Below are 22,396 nucleotides of genomic sequence, written 5' to 3'. Positions count from 1 at the left end.
CTAAGAATATCGTTGGTCGAGGACAGCCGCAGTGCAGACTGATGCTTTTACTTGAAGTTTAGGGAGGGACAGTCAATTCTGATATGGTGGTGCAAGAAAAACAGCACCATTCAAAACTCTTCGATACTTTCATTAGACCCAAATGCTAAGCTTTTGCTGTAGTTTGAAATTTAGCTGAAACCTGGATTGGTTATGCTAAGATATAATTCACAGCTGCTCATATTCAAATTGTAATAATAATAGTACTAATAATAAACAATTTTTTTTTTAAAAAACTACTCAGCAGGCCAGGCATGGGTCAAGCTGCCTCGAGTGGACTCTTTCTCCATCTCCTCCTCGCTCCATCAATGACTGCTTATGAATAGAAAAGGACAAATGCTCTGAGCTATCTACCAGGCTCACGACCTACTACTACTACTACTACCCAGACAGACCAGATAGGCCCAGGGATTCTAGATGGCGATGTTTCCACGGTGTCAGTTACCCAAACTCAGACTCTTCTCCATAGAACCAGAAAGCCCTCACCCTTTTTTCTTTTATTACAAACAGATATCCAATTCAACACAGAAAACAAAACATATAAAAAAAAAAAATAGAATTGATAAAATATTAGTAAAGAAAGGAGGTAATAGATAGGCATAATAGGATACAGTTCAATTATTAATTAAGGTCGTTTTAAATGCACTTGACAGTTCAATAGACATTTGGCTGAATTACTGATGTGGATACAGTCATTCAATAAGACAGTCTAAACCTTTTGAGTATAATTTTATTTATTTAAGTCAAAACACATGAATGCATGATAGGCTATTTGGAAAATGAAGAGTTAGTTGTTTTATGATTGTGTAAGGCTTCGTTAAGCTTCTTTAACGATAAACATTTATGGTGTTTAGAGGTAACAATATTCATGATGAGCTGGTCCTTTATTTCCGCCACATTTTCATCTGTCAATCAATTGAGATATATATTTTCTCATCTGTCCATATCTTCATTATTTTTAGCATGATCAGCATTGTACAAAAAATTCCAAGCAATGTTAATTTTTTAAATAGATAATTCGTCAACAAGTTGCTCTACCTGGTCGGTCGTGAAATCAAAACAGGTTGAGACATAATTTCAGGACAATTTTAAAACAGAATATGAGGATTTCAGAGTGTGTACCATGATTTGTTGTTTGCAGGCTGCAGTTTGTTCTGCAGCTTTATATTGAACTTTTCATGTAGAATTTGCTCTATCTCATCATCTTTTATGTTTCTCATGTCCAACACATCAACACCTTCCTCAGGTTTAAAGGTGACCTCACTGTAGGTCCAGCCAATAAGAGATCTGAACCCTGTTGGTGTTTGCAAAGAGCAGATGGACTTGTTGGTGAACAGTGAAGTAGGATCTGTCTGGAGGTTGTGGTTTACCTCGAAGAAATGATCGACCTCACGAGGCACCAAGGTGAAGCACAACATCTGCTCTGTTTCCTTCCTGTTCACCAGACGTGAGTTGGCAAACTCTGGATTGAGGATCTCTGGCTTTCTACCAGTTTTCTGCAGCACCCAGTTTTCCCCCTTGTCTGTGAAGCGAAAGACACCTGCTGCCTGAGGTTGGTCCTTTCCAGAGACGAGCTCCAGGGGCTCCCACGGTTGATAAGACATCCCATAGCTGACATCTGCTATATAAGCCTTTCCTTCAATGACGACCTTGTTGATGAGATGAACGTCAAGGGGGTCAAAATCATTGAGGATATTGTTGAAAATTCTGCAGCCCAACGTTGTAGAGTCGTAGCCCATTTCTCTCAGCACCCAGCCAAACAGGAAGTTGTTCTCAAGGCACCAACCTCCACGGCTGCTCCTCACCATCTTGTTGAAAATGACCTCAAGATCCATGATGATCTTCTCACCACAGTGAATGCTGAGGTTTTCAAAAGGAATTGACATGACGTGCTGTTTGTGGATCAACTTCAGTGTTGCAAGATCCAGTTTATCAAAAGAGCCATGGAGACCAATTCTTTTGAAGTATTCCTCCAAATTCATCTTGCCTGTAAAATACAGGACATTACATGAGTTTATAGGACCAATCTACCTGTTACACAGTTTCACTCAGTTTAGCAAATTCATCTCAATTGTCTCAGGGCTTCTTATCCTTCATGATTGAGAGGTTTTAATAATGAATTAGAGGATTTTAGTTTCTCTTTTTCAAGTCTGGTGTGGACAAAGCTGGTGCAAATCAAGTGCAATTGTATACATGTTTTCAATTATTAAAAAATTGTCATAATCAGATGTATGAAAAGTCAAATTGTACGTATATAACAGTTAAGACTGACATTTTGCAACAGAAAATATGGAGCAAAAGTGTTTAAACTTACCTTCCATGTAGATTGATTTTGCAAGCAGTCAGAATGGTGTCTCCTGAGGAGGCAGTATGTCTATAAGAGCCACAAACGAAGTGCAACTCAGATCTTTCTTTCTGGGGAACAGGAGTTGAGTTCATCTAGTCAGTGAAACAGTATTTGGGTAAGTAGATGAGTGTTGACTCACCATACATTTCTCAACTTTAAATGGTACCATACCTCGCAGTTGTATGCCTACGCCAACCAGTTGTGCTGGAAAAATACAAGCATTCACACATCCCTAAGGCCCTGACAGGTGTCTCTCATTGCCCTCCACACAGTCAAGTTGCAGTTTACATCCGTATGTGTCCAAAATGTCCTCACTTCACCATTTTATCCTATTAGACATTTCTGTGAAATTGTCATAATAAACACATGAATTCTTGAGTTATGGCCAGAAACATGTTTTCTGAGGTCACAGTGACGTGAACATGTCATCCATTTTTACTTCTCTCAGCCCGAATACAATTGCACAAATTCGTTGTACGAAAAACGAAATTCAAATCATTGTTTGTGTTTCAAATAGACAATTCTTCAACAAGCTGCTCTACCTGGTCGGACGTGAAATCAACACAGGTTGAGACATGATTTCAGGACAGTTTTAAAACAGAATATGAGGATTTCAGAATGTGTACCATGATTTGTTGTTTATAGGCTAAAACAATATAACATGTAATAGAAATGTTTCCTTAATGTGATAACCCTATTGACCTTGCTTTGTTTGGTAAACCAATAGTGAGGTCGAGATCAGGGGAAGTAAACATGAAGTGTAATTAGGAAAACTGCTGTTAAGTCCTGAAGATATTTAGACACCTGAATGTACATAAGCATGGGACTCAAGTGCTCTGAGGTGTAGAGATAGTAATACTGCTGTTATACTGCTGTTAAGTCCTGAAGCTATTCACCTGAATGTACATAAGCATGGGACTCAAGTGCTCTGAGGTGTAGAGATAGTAAACTCCAGCAGCACTTCTGCTTCAAAACTCTCTCACCTTACTCAAAAGGCACAACCACAACACATCCACAGATATTAATACTACATAAAATACAGTTAACAAGAACAATACAATTAATTTACCGGTCTTAATTAAATTGTGATGCCTCCATGACCAATTTAAGCAAATGAGACTGAAGACAACTGTGTACAAGAAAAGTCAATGTGGTGAGAAAGCCTGCATGTTTTTGACAGCCTATTTGGAGAAGAACTTTGCTCTTCTCTCCTTCTTAGTGGCAAACCTCTCAATGACCTTCTTCTTAAAGTCAGGAATGTCTCTGACGAGTTTCTTCTCCATGGAGAGCATGGCCAGAGCATTAAGGTGATCCTTCGTCGCTTCATGGGCGGGTGCTGCTGGTCAGGTTCACTCTCCTCCCACAGAGAGGAAATGGAGGCCCTGGTCCAAAAAATATAGTTTGAGTTGCTAATTTGCCATCAGACTCCTTAATGTGCAATTCTATTAATTGTGTGCAATATACTCACTGTTGTTTACAGTATGTTTATATAATTCACTTTTTTTAAACTTTTATTCTGCTGTGCATTTAGCCTGTGTATAGTCTGAATAACAATTACATTAAAATTGACCTGGTGGATTGTGTTTAATAACTACTTTACCTGCGTTATTATCCAAATCTGATTGTCTCTTCTCTTTCCTTTTTACAATTCTAAACAGATATAATTTCGATGTGCTCTATGATATTCATTCACTTTGATGACAAGGCACATTTAGGGAGTTACAGAGTTAAGGTTCGGTCTTGGAGTTGTGGTCGCGGTCACCATAAATGGCGTCCGTAGAGACCGCGGAGAGCAGTCCTGACTTTAGCAGTAGATGGCTTGGGGCGATAAAATAATCGCCCCTCTCATATTAGATTTGAGGATGCTGATTTGCTAAATTTAATGTATTTCGTTCATAGCTTGAATCAGCTATTGGCTAAGCTGCTACACAGACCCGCTTGCTGTGGGCGATTTCACCATCGTCCCAGAGCTGAACTTCAGACATACAGACAGACAGAGGGGAGTCAGGGGACGTGAAGGAAAACCATATATTTTGCACAGATGATTTTCTATCATATTTTACACATATTACTGGATGCATTCCATATTTTAAACACCCAAATATTGAAAATTTGTATATTTTTTATTATTATTAGTGGTAATGTTTTTTTGTGTGTGGCTGTCCGGCTCAGGGGGGGGGGGGGGTGGGGGCGGTTCCCTAGCACCCTCTATTGGCTGGCCGCCACTGCTCTGAACCCTGTTGGTGTTTGCAAAGAGCAGATGGACTTCATGGTGAACAGTGAAGTAGGATCCGTCTGGAGTTTGTGGTTTGTCTCAAAGAAATGATCGGCCTCACGAGGCACCAAGGTGAAGCAGTAGATCTGATTTGTTTCCTTCCTGTTCACCAGACTTGAGTTGGCAAAGTCTGGATTGAGGATCTCTGGCTTTCTACCATTTTTCTGCAGCACCCAGTTGTCCCCGTTGTCTATGAGGCGAAAGACACCCGCTGCCTGAGGTTGGTCTTTACCAGAGATGAGCTCCAGGAGCTCCCAGACTTGGGAAGACACCCCAAAGCTGCACTTTTATATAAGCCTTTCCTTCAATGACGAAACCTGCCTGTGAGCCATTAAGCCCTCTACCATCAGACTCTCAAGACAAAGATTAAAGCTCACATTGTGATGAGACTGGGATGTAGACATGCAATTCTTGTTAATTGCCATCTGGGATTCTGTCAGTGAATCGACTGGGTTCAGCCCATTTGAACTTGTGTATGTGCATGAAGTGAGAGGGCCTCTTAAGATGGCAAAGGAGAAGTTGTTGGAGCCCGATGAACAGAGTGGGGGCTTGGCTGCATGTGGCCACATTCAATGATGAAACCTGCCTGTGAGCTGGTAAAAAGATGAGAGCCAAAAAGTACAGTTCATTTTAATAATTTTAATGAGACACACCCAGCAGTTGTTACCTAAAGGTCTACAGATGTAGTCAGATGAACAACACAGTTTAGGTTCTTCTATCTAACACTTGATGGTCGCTGCTAAGAATTGCCTTTGTGACATGATAATACTCCTACAAAAATAACCCCAAACAAACAACCCTTCTTCCAGCCTTCAAACAAAATCATAAGCTCAGCCGTGTTTCAGAAGAAAAATATATGTATGAGCATAATATTTAAGCATGGTGATGATATATGAGCGAGTACACAGAGTACAGATGAGACTAAGTCGGGACATCCAAGCATAACCTATATATAATCATATCACTCATATCAGAATAATCATATAACAAGATTATATATAACTTGAAGCTTAGCAGATCACGTTGGCATATAAAACATATAATAATGGCAAACTGCATTGCTTTCATGTAGATGTTCTTGGATTGAACATAACATTTCTTTGGTTAATTATACTTTCCATAAGAACGGCATGTCTGCATTTCACATTAACTCAACACTTTGCTCTTACACATATACCAAAAGCATAAATCCAAAACACATTTTCACTTCTCTCAGCCGGAATACAATTGCACAATTTCGTTGTACAAAAAAATTAATTCAAAGCATTTTTGTGTTTCAAATAGACAATTCTTCAACAAGCTGCTATACCTGGTCGGTCGTGAAATCAAAACAGGTTGAGACATAATTTCAGGACAATTTTAAAACAGAATATGAGGATTTCAGAGTGTGTACCCTGATTTGTTGTTTACAAGCTGCAGTTTGTTCTGCAGCTTCATATTGAACTTTTCATGTAGAATTTGCTCTATCTCATCATCTGTTATGATTCTCAAGTCAAAGACATCAACACCTTCCTCAGGTTTAAAGGTGATCTCACTGTAGGTCCAGCCAATAAGAGCTCTGAACCCTGTTGGTGTTTGCAAAGAGCAGATGGACTTGTTGATGTACTGGGAAGTAGGATCTGTCTGGAGTTTGTGGTTTATCTCAAAGAAATGATCGACCTCACGAGGCACCAAGTTGAAGCAGAACAACTGGTCTGTTTCCTTCCTGTTCACCAGACTTGAGTTGGCAAACTCTGGATTGAGGATCTCTGGCTTTCTACCAGTTTTCTGCAGCACCCAGTAGTCCCCATTGTCTGTGAGGCGAAAGACACCTGCTGCCTGAGGTTGGTCCTTTCCAGAGACAAGCTCAAGGGGCTCCCACGCTTGGAAAGACATCCCATAGCTGACATCTGCTATATAAGCCTTTCCTTCAATGACGACTTTGTTAATGAGATGAGATTCAAAGGGACGAAACTCATTGACGGGACTGTTGAAAATTCTGCAGCCCAACGTCGTAGTGTCGTAGCCCATTTCTCTCAGCACCCAGCCAAACAGGAAGTTGTTCTCAAGGCACCAACCTCCACGGCTGCTCCTCACCATCTTGTTGAAAATTACATCAAGATCCATGATGATCCTCTCACCACAGTGAATGCTGAGGTCCTCAAAAGGAATTGACATGACGTGCTGTTTGTGGATCAACTTCAGTGTTGCTATATCCAGTTTATCAAAAGAACCATGGACACCAATTCGTTTGAAGTATTCCTCCAAATTCATCTTGCCTGTAAAATACAGGACATTACATGAGTTTATAGGACCAATCTACCTGTTACACAGTTTCACTCAGTTTAGCAAATTCATCTCAATTGTCTCAAAGCTTCACGTGCTTCATGATTGAGAGGTTTTAATAATGAATTAGGGACTTTTAGTTTGTGTTGATCAAGTCTGGCGTGGACAAAGCTGGTACACTCAGTGCATATCAGTCAAATCAGATGTATGAACATTTTTTGCATGTTTTCAATTATTAAAATTTTTTCATAATCAGATGTATGAAAAGTCAAATTGTACGTATATAATGTTTAAGATTGACATTCTGCAACAGAAAGTATGCAGCAAAAGTGTTTAAACTTACCTTCCATGTAGATTGATTGTGCGCTCAGTCAGAATGGTCTCTCCTGAGGACGCAGTGTGTCTATAAGAGCCACAAACAAAGTGCAACTCAGGTCTTTCTTTCTGGTGAACAGGAGTTAAATTTATTGTCACAGTGTTTGGGTAAGTAGATGATTTACATGGACCTTATATTAATCAGTTACTTACTATGGGACTGTTTAATGTCGATTCAAAGTCTCACCTGTCATTTCTCAAATTTGAAACTGGCCATATTTCGTAAGCATCCATAGTTGTTACCAAACAGAACTATGGGTAAGTAGATGAGTGTTGACTCAAAGTCTCACCTGACATTTCTATACTTTGAATGGTACAATGCCTCGCGGTTGTATGCCTACGCCAAACAGTCATGTTGTTAATATACCATAATTAATCGTTCATCCTTGAGTCCAAGTGGACGTATATACGAACGGAGGGATGGACAGACAACCTGAAAACATGCCACTGTTGTCGCCGGCTCGGAGACAAAATTCCTGAAGAAAAGGTATTGAATTCCTTCCCAATTGGCTATATTTTGTAAGCTTCCATAGTTGTTACCGAACAGAACTATGTAACAACAGTGAGGAATGGGAATATGCACAAGTTATGTAATTGTGTTTTATGTAAAGTCTTGTCTTCAGGGTCAAATGAACTAAATTCACCCTGAGCAGATATTTGTTAATGTGTAAGGTTTCTATCTTCAGCTCGTCACAGGTAAGATATGAAATCATGATAGAACATCCAATGTAAAAGGGATTGAGGTCCTGAATACTTCTGTACTAATGAGTGATCAAAACAGGGCAGGACCAGAATATATGGCAATGATTTGCATTATTCGTCTGTTATTGCCTCCTATGAATCATTTCAATTTTTTTTATACACATGACCACTAGACTCCCTGAAGCTTTACCCTTCAGGAATATTAAGGCTGAGGTGATAGCAGAGGCTCTGATCCAGCTCTTTTCTAGAGTTGAATCTGAGATTCAGTATGACCCTGGATCTAATTTTACATTAGGATTGTTCCAGGTAGTTATGCATGAACTAGAGATCAAACAGATGTCCTCCACCTACCATCCTCTGTCTCAAGGTACCATTACGCCCTTTACCATCAGACTCTCAAGATAAAGATTAAAGCCCACATTGTGAGGAGACTGGGATGTAGACATGCAGTTCCTGTTATTTGCCATCTGGGATTCTGTCATTGAATTGACTGGGTTCAACCCATTTAAACGTGTGTATGTGCATGAAGTGAGAGGGCCTCTTAAGATGGCAAAAGAGAAGTTGTTGTAGCCCAATGAACAGAGTGGGGGTTTGGCTGCATGTGGCCACATTCAATGATTAAACCTGCCTGTGAGCTGGTAAAAAGATGAGAGCCAAAAAGTAAAGTTCATTTTAATAATTTTAATGAGACACACACAGCAGTTGTCAGCACAAGGACTACAAATGTAGTCAGATGAACAACACAGTTTGGGTTATTCTATCTAACACTTGATGGTCTCTGCAAAGAATTGCCTTTGTGACATGATAATACTCCTACAACAACAACCCCAAACAAACAACCCCTCTTCCAGCCTTCAAACAAAATCATAAGCTCAGCCGTGTTTCAGAAGAAAAATATATGTATGAGCATAATATTTAAGCATGGTGATGATATATGAGCGATTACACAGAGTACAGATGAGACTAAGTTGGGACATCCAAGCATAAACTACAATATATATAATCATATCACTCATATCAGAAAAATCATATAACATGATAATATATAACTTGAAGCTTAGCAGATCACATTGGCATATAAAACATATAATAATGGCACACAGCATTGCTTTAATGTAGATTTTCTTGGATTGAAAACAACATTTCTTTGGTTAGTTATACCTTCCTTAAGAACGGCATGTCAGCACCTCACATTAGCTCAAGACACTTTGCTCTTACACACATACCAAAAGCATAAATCCAAAACATGGCATCCATTTTTACTTCTCTCAGCCCGAATACAATTGCACAATTTTCATTGTACAAAAAAATTAATTCAAAGCATTGTTTGTGTTTCAAATAGACAATTCTTCAACAAGCTGCTCTACCTGGTCGGTCATGAAATCAAAACAGGTTGAGACATAATTTCCAGAAAATGTCAAGACAGATCGTGTGTAGGATTTCAGAATGTGTACCATATTTTTTTGTTTGCAGGCTGCAGTTTGTTCTTCAGCTTTATATTGAACTTTTCATGTAGAATTTGCTCTATCTCATCATCTGTTATGATTCTCAAGTCAAAGACATCAACACCTTCCTCAGGTTTAAAGGTGACCTCACTGTAGGTCCAGCCAATAAGAGCTCTGAACCCTGTTGGTGTTTGCAAAGAGCAGATGGACTTGTTGAGGTACCGGGAAGTAGGATCTGTCTGGAGTTTGTGGTTTATCTCAAAGAAATGATCGACCTCACGAGGCACCAAGGTGAAGCACAACATCTGCTCTGTTTCCTTCCTGTTCACCAGACTTGAGTTGGCAAACTCTGGATTGAGGATCTCTGGCTTTCTACCAGTTTTCTGCAGCACCCAGTAGTCCCCATTGTCTGTGAGGCGAAAGACAGCCGCTGCCTGAGGTTGGTCCTTTCCAGAGACAAGCTCAAGGGGCTCCCACGCTTGGAAAAACATCCCATAGCTGACATCTGCTATATAAGCCTTTCCTTCAATGACGACTTTGTTAATGAGATGAGATTCAAAGGGACGAAACTCATTGACGGGACTGTTGAAAACTCTGGAGCCCAACGTCGTAGTGTCGTAGCCCATTTCTCTCAGCACCCAGCCAAACAGGAAGTTGTTCTCAAGGCACCAACCTCCACGGCTGCTCCTCACCATCTTGTTGAAAATGACCTCAAGATCCATGATGATCTTCTCACCACAGTGAATGCTGAGGTCCTCAAAAGGAATTGACATGACGTGCTGTTTGTGGATCAACTTCAGTGTTGCTATATCCAGTTTATCAAAAGAGCCATGGACACCAATTCGTTTGAAGTATTCCTCCAAATTCATCTTGCCTGTAAAATACAGGACATTACATGAGTTTATAGGACCAATCTACCTGTTACACAGTTTCACTCAGTTTAGCAAATTCATCTCAATTGTCTCAAAGCTTCACGTCCTTCATGATTGAGAGGTTTTAATAATGAATTAGGGACTTTTAGTTTGTGTTGATCAAGTCTGGCGTGGACAAAGCTGGTGCACTCAGTGCATATCAGTCAAATCAGATGTATGAACATTTTTTGCATGTTTTCAATTATTACAATTTTTTCATAATCAGATGTATGAAAAGTCAAATTGTACGTATATACTGTTTAAGATTGACATTCTGCAACAGAAAGCATGCAGCAAAAGTGTTTAAACTTACCTTCCATGTAGATTGATTGTGCGCTCAGTCAGAATGGTCTCTCCTGAGGACACAGTGTGTCTATAAGAGCCACAAACAAAGTGCAACTCAGGTCTTTCTTTCTGGTGAACAGGAGTTAAATTTATTGTCACAGTGTTTGGGTAAGTAGATGATTTACATGGACCTTATATTAATCAGTTACTTACTATGGGACTGTTTAATGTCGATTCAAAGTCTCACCTGTCATTTCTTAAATTTGAAACTGGCCATATTTCGTAAGCATCCATAGTTGTTACCAAACAGAACTATGGGTAAGTAGATGAGTGTTGACTCAAAGTCTCACCTGACATTTCTATACTTTGAATGGTACAATGCCTCGCGGTTGTATGCCTACGCCAAACAGTCATGTTGTTAATATACCATAATTAATCGTTCATCCTTGAGTCCAAGTGGACGTATATACGAACGGACGCATGGACAGACAACTCAAAAACATGCCACTGTTGTCGCCGGCTCGCAGGCAAAATTTCTGAAGAAAAGGTATTAAATTTCTTCCTAATAGTCCATATTACGTAAACATCCATAGTTGTTACCAAACAGAACTATGTAACAACAGTGAGGAATGGTAATATCCATAAATTATGTAATTGTGTTTATAAAGTCTTGTCTTCAGGGTCAAATGAACTAAATCCACCCTGAGCAGATATGTGTTAATGTGTAAGGTTTCTATGTTCAGCTTGTCACAGGTAAGATATTAAATCATGATAGAACATCCAATGTAAAAGGGATTGAGGTCCTGAATACTTCTGTACTCTTCTAATGAGTGATCAAAACAGGGCAGGACCAGAATATATGGCAATGATTTGCATTATTCGTGTGGCATTGCCTCCAATGAATCATTCGTAATTTTTTTATACACATGACCACTAGACTCCCTGAAGCTTTACCCTTCAGGAATATTAAGGCTGAGGTGATAGCAGAGGCTCTGATCCAGCTCTTTTCTAGAGTTGAATCTGAGATTCAGTATGACCCTGGATCTAATTTTACATTAGGATTGTTCCAGGTAGTTATGCATGAACTAGAGATCAAACAGATGTCCTCCACCTACCATCCTCTGTCTCAAGGTGCCATTACGCCCTTTACCATCAGACTCTCAAGATAAAGATTAAAGCCCACATTGTGAGGAGACTGGGATGTAGACATGCAGTTCCTGTTATTTGCCATCTGGGATTCTGTCATTGAATTGACTGGGTTCAACCCATTTAAACGTGTGTATGTGCATGAAGTGAGAGGGCCTCTTAAGATGGCAAAAGAGAAGTTGTTGTAGCCCAATGAACAGAGTGGGGGTTTGGCTGCATGTGGCCACATTCAAAGATGAAACCTGCCTGTGAGCTGGTAAAAAGATGAGAGCCAAAAAGTAAAGTTCATTTTAATAATTTTAATGAGACTCACCCAGCCTTTGTCAGCACAAGCTCTACAGATGTAGTCAGATGAACAATACAGTTTAGGTTATTCTATCTAACACTTGATGGTCTCTGCAAAGAATTGCCTTTGTGACATGATAATACTCCTACAACAACAACCCCAAACAAACAACCCTTCTTCCAGCCTTCAAACAAAATCACAAGCTCAGCCGTGTTTCAGAAGAAAAATATATGTATGAGCATAATATTTAAGCATGGTGATGATATATGAGCGAGTACACAGAGTACAGATGAGACTAAGTTGGGACATCCAAGCATAAACTACAATATATATAATCATATCACTCATATCAGAAAAATCATATAACATAATAATATATAACTTGAAGCTTAGCAGATCACGTTGGCATATAAAACATATAATAATGGCACACAGCATTGCTTTAATGTAGATTTTGTTGGATTGAAAATAACATTTCTTTGGTTAGTTATACCTTCCTTAAGAACGGCATGTCAGCACCTCACATTAACTCAAGACACTTTGCTATTACACACATACCAAAAGCATAAATCCAAAACATGGCATCTGTTTTTACTTCTCTCAGCCCGAATACTATTGCACAATTTTCATTGTAGAAAAAAATTAATTCAAAGCATTGTTTGTGTTTCAGATAGACAATTCTTCAACAAGCTGCTCTACCTGAGGCCTGAACTACGAAGCGAGTTCAACATACCAAGGTTATCTTCTCGTTATCTGGCTTAACTAACCCTAACTAACAAGATCACACTAAACGGTCCTACGACGGTGGTTATCAACTCGGTAAATCAACCCAGGGTTTCTCCATCTGGCTGCGAACATGTTCACATGAACGGGGCGGTGTTTGTAGCATATGACCAGTCACAATCATGGACACGTCTACGAAGAAGTTAAACACACAATCCAGACTAAAATTAACACAGTTGAAGCTGCCAAATGCAGGAAGGACAGCTGGCAAAAGAAAAAACTCCCGATGTGTGAAGAGACTTATTCATTTAACAGAATATTCAAAAGTCAGATATGGTCGTCTAGATATGAATAGCTTTTAGAAATGTAATGGATGAATGGATTACACTTCATTATGCCCATTAACAAAAATGAGGCGTGTGTGACTATTTCACCCTTCTCTCAGCTGCGTCCCCATCTCTGGCGGTGTGAAATGGACTCAAGAGCAAGTACAAAAAATAAATATAAAAAATATAATTCAAAGTGGTAAGCACCCACGGCATAAATCCAGCTGTTCTTCCTGCATTTGTCAGTTTAAATTGTGTTGTTTTAAGTATGGATTATGACTGTAACTTCTTTATTTTGTGTGTAATATTATCATACGATCTGCGCACCAAGCTCTGATTGGTCAGTAGGCGGTGCTTTTATACAAGTTGATCTCTTATCTGGAACATAACCTGCTCTGAGCAGGTTAGCTGTTCAGCATAAGTTACCATGGCGATCTACCCTGTAAGAAGTGAACCACCTTCGTAGGACGGAAAACCCAGGGATAACCCTGAAGTTACCTCGCCAACGCCAATTCCTGCTTCGTAGTACAGGCCCCTGGTGGGTCGTGAAATCAAAACAGGTTGAGACATAATTTTAGGAAAATTTTAAAACAGAATATGAGGATTTCAGAGTGTGTACCCTGATTTGTTGTTTGCAGGCTGCAGTTTGTTCTGCAGCTTCATATTGAACTTTTCATGTAGAATTTGCTCTATCTCATCATCTGTTATGTTTCTCATGTCAAACACATCAACACCTTCCTCAGGTTTGTAGGTGACCTCACTGTAGGTCCAGCCAATAAGAGCTCTGCACCCTGTTGGTGTTTGCAAAGAGCAGATGGACTTGTTGGTGAACAGTGAAGTAGGATCTGTCTGGAGGTTGTGGTTTGTCTCAAAGAAATGATCGGCCTCACGAGGCACCAAGGTGAAGCAGTAGATCTGATTTGTTTCCTTCCTGTTCACCAGACTTGAGTTGGCAAACTCTGGATTGAGGATCTCTGGCTTTCTACCAGTTTTCTCCAGCACCCACTTGTCCCCGTTGTCTATGAGGCGAAAGACAGCCGCTGCCTGAGGTTGGTCCTTTCCAGAGACGAGCTCCAGGGGCTCCCACACTTGGGAAGACACCCCAAAGCTGACATCTGCTATATAAGCCTTTCCTTCAATGACAACCTTGTGGATGAGATGAGATTCCAAGGGGCCAAAATCATTGACCGGACTGTTGAAAACTCTGGAGCCCAACGTCGTAGTGTCGTAGCCCATTTCTCTCAGCACCCAGCCAAACAGGAAGTTGTTCTCAAGGCACCAACCTCCACGGCTGCTCCTCACCATCTTGTTGAAAATTACATCAAGATCCATGGTGTTCCTCTCACCACAGTGAATGCTGAGGTTTTCAAAAGGAATTGACATGACGTGCTGTTTGTGGATCAACTTCAGTGTTGCAAGATCCAGTTTATCAAAAGAGCCATGGACACCAATTCGTTTGAAGTATTCCTCCAAATTCATCTTGCCTGTAAAATACAGGACATTACATGAGTTTATAGGACCAATCTACCTGTTACACAGTTTCACTCAGTTTAGCAAATTCCTCTCAATTGTCTCAAAGCTTCACGTGCTTCATGATTGAGAGGTTTTAATAATGAATAAGGGACTTTTAGTTTGTGTTGATCAAGTCTGATGTGGACAAAGCTGGTCAAGTAGAAGGTTATGCATGTTTTCAATTATTAAAAAACTGTCATAATCAGATGTATGAAAAATCAAATTGTACGTATATAACATTTAAGATTGACGTTCTGCAACAGAAAATATGCAGCAAAAGTGTTTAAACTTACCTTCCATGTAGATTGATTTTGCGAGCAGTTAGAATGGTTTCTCCTGAGGACGCAGTATGTCTATAAGGGCCACAAACGAAGTGCAACTCAGGTCTTTCTTTCTGGGGAACAGGATTTGAGTTCATATAGTCAGTGAAACAGTGTCCTGCAACAGAAAATATGGAGCAAAAGTGTTTAACCTTACCTTCCATATAGATTGATTGTGCGCTCAGTCAGAATGGTGAACAGGAATTAAGTTTATCTAGTCACATGTGTTTGGGGAAGTAGATGATTCACATGGGCCTTGTGTTAATCAGTGCTATACTGTATGTGTTGCTCCACAGTTACTTCACTATGGGACTATTTAATTGTTGACTCAAAGTCTCACCTGTCATTTCTCAAAATAATGTTTGGAAAACAGGGTAAACTTATATCCATTACTTTGATAAGGCTCTTGCTAACTGTAGCCAGAAGGTATTCCCACAACATGTGTATGTTCCGATTTCATTTTGTGAACATAATAAACATACAGGGATTGGGGTCATTTCAAGTTGGCAATGTTTTCTTGGTGATAAATAAAACCTAGGTTATATTATTCCAAACTCCTCTCCAATCTATGTTCTGTTCATAGTTTTAAAATGAACTGAAATAACTGATCCAGCTTACTTATGTAAACTTTAGCCTTGTCTACAAGGTCCAAAGACATGTAGGTTAGGTTAATTATTGACTCTAAATTGCCCGTCGGTGTTAATGTGAGCGTGAATGGTTGTCTGTCTCTATGTGTCAGCCATGTGATAGTCTGGCGATAAGCGGTTACAGATAAAGGATGGATGAATGGATCTGTAAATTATAAAGTAATTAAAATAAGGGGAACGCTGCCAAGCTATGCGTGGTCAAGTGCATGTCACCCAGAAGCCCGTAACTTCACTTTCAATTTATGTTAATTGTCCGTACTGGCGTTCTGTACTCCGTTTGGACTATTTGAGTTCAATAGGATGCTATTTGGACTGTGCAACGCTTCTAGTACTTTTCAGCGCCTTCTGGAGCACATGTTTGGAGACTGCCGTTATCAATCTGTCTTACTGTACCTTGATGGTGTTATTGTGTTCTCTTCCTCTATTCAGCAGCATCTGGACAAACTCAAGGTCAAATGTTCAAAGTGTCATTTCTGAGAGAGTGGAGGACCCCCCATAACCTGGCTGAGCTCTGAGCCTTTATAGCGTTTGCCAGTTATTATAGACGCTTCATAGCAGGATTTGCAAAGATGGCTGCTCCTTTGCACCAGGTGGTGGCACAACTGAGTCCAGGTAAAAGGGTAAGACCCCCAGGACGCTACTGGCCTCAGCCTGGACCGAAGAGTGCGAAGAGAAGTTTGGCCAGGTAAAGAACGCACTCGTCTCTGCACCAGTGTTGGCCTATGCAGATTTCTAGAGGCCATTTGTTTTGGAGATAGATGCAAGCCATGCAGGGCTGGAGGCAGCCAGTGCTTTCCCAGGAACATGGAGGGAAGCTCAGGCCTATTGCTTATGCTATTTGGGCACTCAAACCTGCTGAGAAGAACCATAGTTCAATGAAGCTAATTCCTCACTCTTAAGTCGGCAGTGTCAGAAAAGTTTAGAAGGAGAAATTCAGTCAGCCCAATGAGGCCCACAACTTTCTGCCTACTGCAGGTTTAATCGGTAGCCTATGTATTTTAATGTTTGGTAATAAAGTGGTTTTAATATTTTTAAAGGGACTGTTTGTAAGAATCAGAAATTGGTTGTAACAGCGACACCTGTGGCAGTTAAGTCAACGAAAGTCAGCGCCCTGTTGCCCGCGCTCGCCCGTGTGCATGCGCTACGTGAATGTAAGCGAGCATCCGTCAAAACAGTGAGGCGACCGGGTCAGCTAAAACCACAATATCTCCATGTCTCTCCATGAATCAATGCTGATCATAATGTTGACAATATTGTTATTGTTTGCAGTGAAATTAATCCTGTGTGACTTTGGGATTTGTTAATTCACTTATAGCTCGCAAAACGTATTGGTTGCAGTGTGTACTGATGTGGGACTCAGTCACTACTACCCTATTAGTATAGCTGGGGAGTAAACAGGGAGTGGGTTGAGGTGGGAGAATATGAATTGTAAAGCTAAATAAATTACTGTAATAAAAGTTTTCTACTCTTTAACGTTACCTCCTTGATTGTCATCCTTATGCTCTTGTGCTGGGTGTAACACATGTATAAAGAGAGTATTAGAGTAAAAACAAAATGTCAAGGAAGTGCAAACTGTTCTAAGAGCTGCAAGCTAAATGAGGTGTAAATGAACACTACTTTAACTAATAGCCTACTAAACTTACCTCACCCCTTAATTCACAGATTTTATGTTGAATGAGCCTTAAAAAAAACACTCTTACCTTAACTGTGACTTTCAGCTGAGAGTTGTTGTTGCAGTTTTGGACTAAAACATGTAAAACGTGGCGTAGTTGTCCCGAGTTGAATGGTTCCTTGTTGCATTTATTTTCCATCACATACCACCACTAGAGGCACTATCAACCAACACTTTACACAGCTCATTTATTTTGTAGAAAAAAAAAAGAAAATAAATTTTATATTTTATTTATCTATTTATCTATCTATTTTTTTATTTATTTTTTTATTTATTTTTACTATGAATATTTTATTTTATTTGTATATTTGTGTGTACTTATTTATTTATTTATATGTTTTTTTACTATGAATATTTTATTTTATTTGCATAGTTGTGTGTATTTATTTATTTATTTATATTTATTTTTACTATGAATATTTTATTTTATTTGTATATTTGTGTGTACTTATTTATTTATTTATTTATTTATATCTATTTTTTTTGGAGTGCCCTCGGGTTATTGTCATGTCAGTCCAAACATGTTTGTGTAGTGGATTGTCAGAGTTGTATTAACAAAATTCAGAAATAAACTCTGTTTAAAAAAAATAAAATAAATTAAATAAAAATCAGCTGCTAATCAGTATATCACTACATTGGAGATGACGTCGCCTTACTTCTCTGTACGTAACAGACGCAGCTTGACGCATCCAATTGCAGAGCGTCATCGACGTAAATTACGTAACAAAAATGACGTACAGCACGTACCAAGGAAGTGCACGTGAATGCACGCCTGTGTTTCCTCGACGGTGCTTTTATAGTAGTGTGTTTGCATTAATTGAGTGAAATTCAGCGGATATTCCCTCGTTTTCTGCCCAGTTCATGTTGAGGTTGGTACCGACAGTGAATAGCTATCATACGAGAGCTTATAATATATATATATAGTTATAGGTTTATCTTAACTACTGTCTGTGCATGTTCACAGCACACTAACACTACTTCTGCAGCATAGTTTGGGGCATGGCATTGTGAATATAACCCCTTACTGGGAAAGTAAGTGTGGTAGGTAGGCTGCAGCTTATTACATAAAAGGTAGAAGTAAACAAAACAAAAAACAAACAAACCATGAAGTAGAGGAGTAAATAAAAGGCAGAGTGCATGTCACAGCCTAAGAGACAACCACAACACATAATAGATGTAATTCACACTCTGCCTTTTATTTACTCCTCTACTTCATTGTTTTTTTTTTTACATTTATCCTTTGATATTGCAATATATTGTTATTAATTGTTTTTTATTTGTTTGTTTGTTTAATTGACACAACAAACATTAATTACTTCTTTATTGTTTTCTCCCATTTACATGCATGTTCTTTTTAAATATCTATATATTTTAATTTGCTTAATGAATTGTATATATGTGTATATATATGTTTTTGTTTTTATTTTGTTTTTTTTTTTATTTTTATTTATTACTGAATTGACGCTTTGGCAATATTGTTCACCTGACAGTCATGTCAATAAAGCAAATTGAATAGAATTGAATTGAAAACTACATATTACAGGTTAAGTAACGTCAATTTAGCAGCTTATTTTGTTTTTTGGGGGGGTGGTGATTGTATAATTTTGCCATTCATGAGGATGCCTTTACGTTTAGCCTACTTTTCAAAAATTATTGACGTTATAATAGATAGAGAGATAGATAGATAGATAGATAGATGGATAGATAGATGGTAACTTATTGATCCCGAGGGAAATTCAAGTTTCCAGCATCACAGTTCCATAGTGCAAAACATGTTAGTAAAAAGGCAGTAAAAAAAGGTAGTAGTGCAAAGTACAAAAAAAATATACCAGATATGAAAATACAAGGAGATGAAGAAAACTGTTAAAAATTAATATAGTGCAGTAGTGTAACAACTGAGATACAGGACTATTAAAAAAGTGAATATAGTGCAAAAAGTGATATAGTGCTGCATAATAAAATACAGGAGATATACAGTAATGACCAGGGGATTAAGAAATGTCAAATATGGAATATAATGTGGGACGAGAACTGAGGTAGAGAGTTTTTTAAAAATAGACTAAAGTGCAGAATAAAGTTGTACATTATTGGTATAATACAGTAAAAACCAGTATAAATGTGCAGAGTAGAGCTGTTGATGGTGTGCAGAATTAAAAAAGTAGCTTAGTCTATGAAAGTGCACTGTGTCCTGCAGACCGTCCTCCTTTGTAACTGTATTAACTGTTTAACTGTATTATGCCTAATTCTCTCTTTTATAAACTCAGATTCACCCTCCTGTGATGGAAAATGCACGTACAGACATGTTCTTGATAACTGGTGGATGTGGCTATTTTGGTTATCGGTAAGAACAACTTCATATTGTTTATTATTACTCAAGAAAACGAAGTAACGACACACATTCACAGTCAGTAAACCTCAGTAACGGTGTCAGGGTTGTCCCACTGCTTTACCACAAGGTGGCGTTATCACACTAGTTATCTCAGTTAGACTGGATCCATAACTGGCACAGACTTGTGGTAGATTTAAAAGTAGAAATACATGCATTTATAAAGCATTTCATTTAGTTAAAATGGAGGGATTGTAATGAATTTCATGCAGAGGTGAATTCATATTTAATAACTTGTTTTCCCCCTGCAGCCTTGCATGCTCCCTGCATAAAAAAGGAGCCAAGATCGTTCTGTTTGACACAGTCCCTCCAAAGCAAGAAGTGCCTGAGGACATTGTGTTTCTTCAAGGAGATATACGTGAGTATGCACAAGTTGAGAAGGCCGTCGCTGGTGTGGACTGTGTATTCCACATCGCCTCCTATGGCATGTCTGGCAGGGAGCAGCTGAACCGGCATCTGATCGAGGCGGTGAATGTGCAAGGCACGCAGAACGTCCTGAAGGCTTGCGTTGAGCACGGAGTGTCCAGGCTGGTTTACACCAGCACCTTCAACGTGGTGTTCGGAGGCCAGGTGATAGAGAACGGGGATGAAAGCCTCCCTTATCTACCTCTCCATCTTCACTCCGACCACTACTCCAGAACCAAGTCGCTGGCTGAGATGGCTGTGCTCGAAGCTAACGGCACAGCACTGGAGGACGGTTCCGGGGTGCTGAGAAGCTGTGCACTGCGTCCAGCGGGAATCTACGGGCCTGGCGAGCAGAGGCACCTGCCCAGGATAGTTGGCTACATAGAGAAGGGGATCTTCCGGTTTGTTTATGGTGAACCCAGCAGCCGGGTTGAGTTTGTCCATGTGGACAACCTAGTGTCGGCACACGAGCTTGCCGCTGAGGCTCTGACCTCGGAGAAGCGGCACCGCTCTGCTGGCCAGGCCTACTTCATCTCAGATGGCAGGCCTGTCAACAATTTTGAATTCTTCAGACCTCTGGTAGAGGGCTTGGGCTATCCTTTCCCCAAACTGCGCCTTCCTGTCTCTCTCATCTACTTCGTTGCCTTTCTCACAGAAATGATTCACCACCTCGTCGGGCCCTTCTATAACTTCCAGCCACTGCTGACACGCACAGAGGTGTACAAGACTGGCGTGACGCATTACTTCAGCATGGCAAAAGCTCAGGCGGATCTCGGTTATGAGCCTCAGGAGCACAACCTGGATGAGGTTGTACAGTGGTTCAGAAGCAGAGGCCACGGGAAGAAATCTCACAGCTCCTTCCTCCGTCGAATGCTACTCGACATCCTGTTTGTCTCTGCCTTTGTTGCTGTGGTTCTCTCTTTTCTTCCATTTGTTGGCAGTTGATGAGCAGCTAAAGCTACATTTTTCAAAATGCCATACGCCCTGTGTATCAAGACTGGTTCATAACTGGGTTGGTCCATGGACACATTTTATTACAAAATCAGTCAGTACTGGCAGGTGCTTCAGACATGAAAACACCTTTTTATAAACTGTTACACCCATCACATGTGAATATAATCAAATAATATCTGTATCTTAATGTCTGGTTGTTGTCTCGGTTCGAGACTATATGTCAAATGCTACCTCACAACGGTCAGTTGTTTTTTTTACAGAAAATCTCTGGGATCAAAGATTGATAATTATAATAATAATCTAATACAAACATGTTTTAAATGCTGTTTTTGAAGAACTGTTCTGAAAACTGTAATGAATAAATCCTTACATGGCAAATGTGTTTTGTTTGATTTTTAACACGGATTCAAGGTTTAATTGTAAGGTTGTTTTGTTCTTTCTATTTTATTATTTATTTACAGATAAATAATTTTCATATTTGAGGACCCTGGATAAAGATTTAGTAGCCTGGTTTATAATGGCTACAGCATATTTGCTCTGGCCTGCTGGCATATCTATGTATCACAATCTCACAGTGATAAATATAAAGTTAACCATGGCCTCCATTTGTTGTCATCATAAACAACCATTTCTTTGCACAGCTTTTTATTTGGTTTCATTTGACTTGTACACTTTGCATGCAGTTTATAGTTCTACTTAAAATAAAAGAATATATATTTATTTGCAGCCTAATATAAAGTAAGAAGAAATCCTTTAATGTATTCAATCAATTCACCTAAATTAACTCATGTTTTGTTGCCAAGATCATAATATTCCTATAAGAACCTATAGTCAGCTATAATAATTGGACATTAACCTAATTCAATTAAATTCAATTAAATTTATTTTTATATAGCGTCAAATCATAACAGAAGTTATCTCAAGACTAATATGGGTCATATAAACTTGAGTTGACCTGAGAATATCTTTATCTTTATATCATCAGACAAGAAAAAGGTAAATAAACTTGAGTTTTATTTAGGTTTGCCCTCCATAATGTTGGCTAAACTGTAACAAAAAAGATGGGGGATATCTTTAGAGAGGGAAGTCTTACATAAGGATGGTGAATAACTCTAAACTCAGTGTAATGTGGATTTATGGATTTATTTATGTTATCAATTCACCCAAATTAACTCGTGTTTTGTTGCCAAAATCATAATATTTCCTATAAGAAACCTATAGTCAGCTATAATAATTGGACATTAACCTAATATGAGTCATATAAACTTGAATTGGGACCACAATGAGAATATCTTTATCTTTATATCATCAGACTAGAAAAAGGTAAATAAACTTTTTAGTTTTAGTTTTATTTAGGTTTGCCCTCCATATTACC

At 39.1% G+C, this 22,396-nt stretch overlaps 5 protein-coding genes and 1 long non-coding RNA gene across 10 annotated transcripts; 2 read left to right on the top strand and 4 right to left on the bottom strand.

Moving 5' to 3' along the window:
* Positions 1-655: 655 nt before the first annotated feature.
* LOC119478542 (arylamine N-acetyltransferase, pineal gland isozyme NAT-10-like) lies at positions 656-2,451 on the bottom strand. The gene is made up of 2 exons (XM_037753370.1): positions 2,354-2,451; positions 656-2,026 (listed from the first exon to the last, which is right to left on the bottom strand). The coding sequence occupies exons 1-2, from the start codon at positions 2,358-2,360 to the stop codon at positions 1,149-1,151; spliced, it is 885 nt and encodes a 294-aa protein (XP_037609298.1). The 5' UTR covers positions 2,361-2,451; the 3' UTR covers positions 656-1,148.
* On the top strand, positions 1,895-7,349 carry LOC119478559. The gene is made up of 3 exons (XR_005204464.1): positions 1,895-2,028; positions 3,532-3,539; positions 7,281-7,349. It is a non-coding gene; the product is annotated as an uncharacterized LOC119478559 (long non-coding RNA).
* Positions 5,329-7,406, bottom strand: LOC119478535 (arylamine N-acetyltransferase, pineal gland isozyme NAT-10-like). The gene is made up of 2 exons (XM_037753357.1): positions 7,270-7,406; positions 5,329-6,919 (listed from the first exon to the last, which is right to left on the bottom strand). Exons 1-2 carry the CDS (start codon positions 7,274-7,276, stop codon positions 6,042-6,044), a joined length of 885 nt encoding a protein of 294 aa, XP_037609285.1. The 5' UTR covers positions 7,277-7,406; the 3' UTR covers positions 5,329-6,041.
* A 1,973-nt stretch (positions 7,407-9,379) lies between these two features.
* On the bottom strand, positions 9,380-10,854 carry LOC119478552 (arylamine N-acetyltransferase, pineal gland isozyme NAT-10-like). Its single transcript, XM_037753381.1, has 2 exons — positions 10,673-10,854; positions 9,380-10,322 (listed from the first exon to the last, which is right to left on the bottom strand). Exons 1-2 carry the CDS (start codon positions 10,677-10,679, stop codon positions 9,445-9,447), a joined length of 885 nt encoding a protein of 294 aa, XP_037609309.1. The 5' UTR covers positions 10,680-10,854; the 3' UTR covers positions 9,380-9,444.
* A 2,680-nt stretch (positions 10,855-13,534) lies between these two features.
* Positions 13,535-17,429, bottom strand: LOC119478508 (arylamine N-acetyltransferase, pineal gland isozyme NAT-10-like). 5 transcript variants are annotated; one of them, XM_037753329.1, is made up of 3 exons: positions 17,305-17,429; positions 14,931-15,075; positions 13,535-14,609 (listed from the first exon to the last, which is right to left on the bottom strand). In XM_037753329.1, the coding sequence occupies exons 2-3, from the start codon at positions 14,935-14,937 to the stop codon at positions 13,732-13,734; spliced, it is 885 nt and encodes a 294-aa protein (XP_037609257.1). In that variant the 5' UTR covers positions 14,938-15,075; positions 17,305-17,429; the 3' UTR covers positions 13,535-13,731. The 5 variants fall into 5 exon arrangements, with proteins under 5 accessions (XP_037609257.1, XP_037609264.1, XP_037609273.1 ...); XM_037753336.1 differs by having other exon boundaries at positions 14,931-14,990; positions 17,305-17,427; XM_037753345.1 differs by having other exon boundaries at positions 14,931-15,031; positions 17,305-17,416.
* Positions 17,430-17,993: 564 nt separating this feature from the next.
* On the top strand, positions 17,994-21,399 carry sdr42e1 (short chain dehydrogenase/reductase family 42E, member 1). The gene is made up of 3 exons (XM_037760350.1): positions 17,994-18,145; positions 19,541-19,617; positions 19,914-21,399. Exons 2-3 carry the CDS (start codon positions 19,556-19,558, stop codon positions 21,010-21,012), a joined length of 1,161 nt encoding a protein of 386 aa, XP_037616278.1. The 5' UTR covers positions 17,994-18,145; positions 19,541-19,555; the 3' UTR covers positions 21,013-21,399.
* The last annotated feature ends 997 nt before the right edge of the window (positions 21,400-22,396 follow it).

This window comes from Sebastes umbrosus, chromosome 2, assembly GCF_015220745.1.
Source record: "Sebastes umbrosus isolate fSebUmb1 chromosome 2, fSebUmb1.pri, whole genome shotgun sequence".
NCBI classification, from domain to species: Eukaryota; Metazoa; Chordata; class Actinopteri; order Perciformes; family Sebastidae; genus Sebastes; species Sebastes umbrosus.
This window is presented reverse-complemented; position numbering and strand designations above follow the sequence as displayed.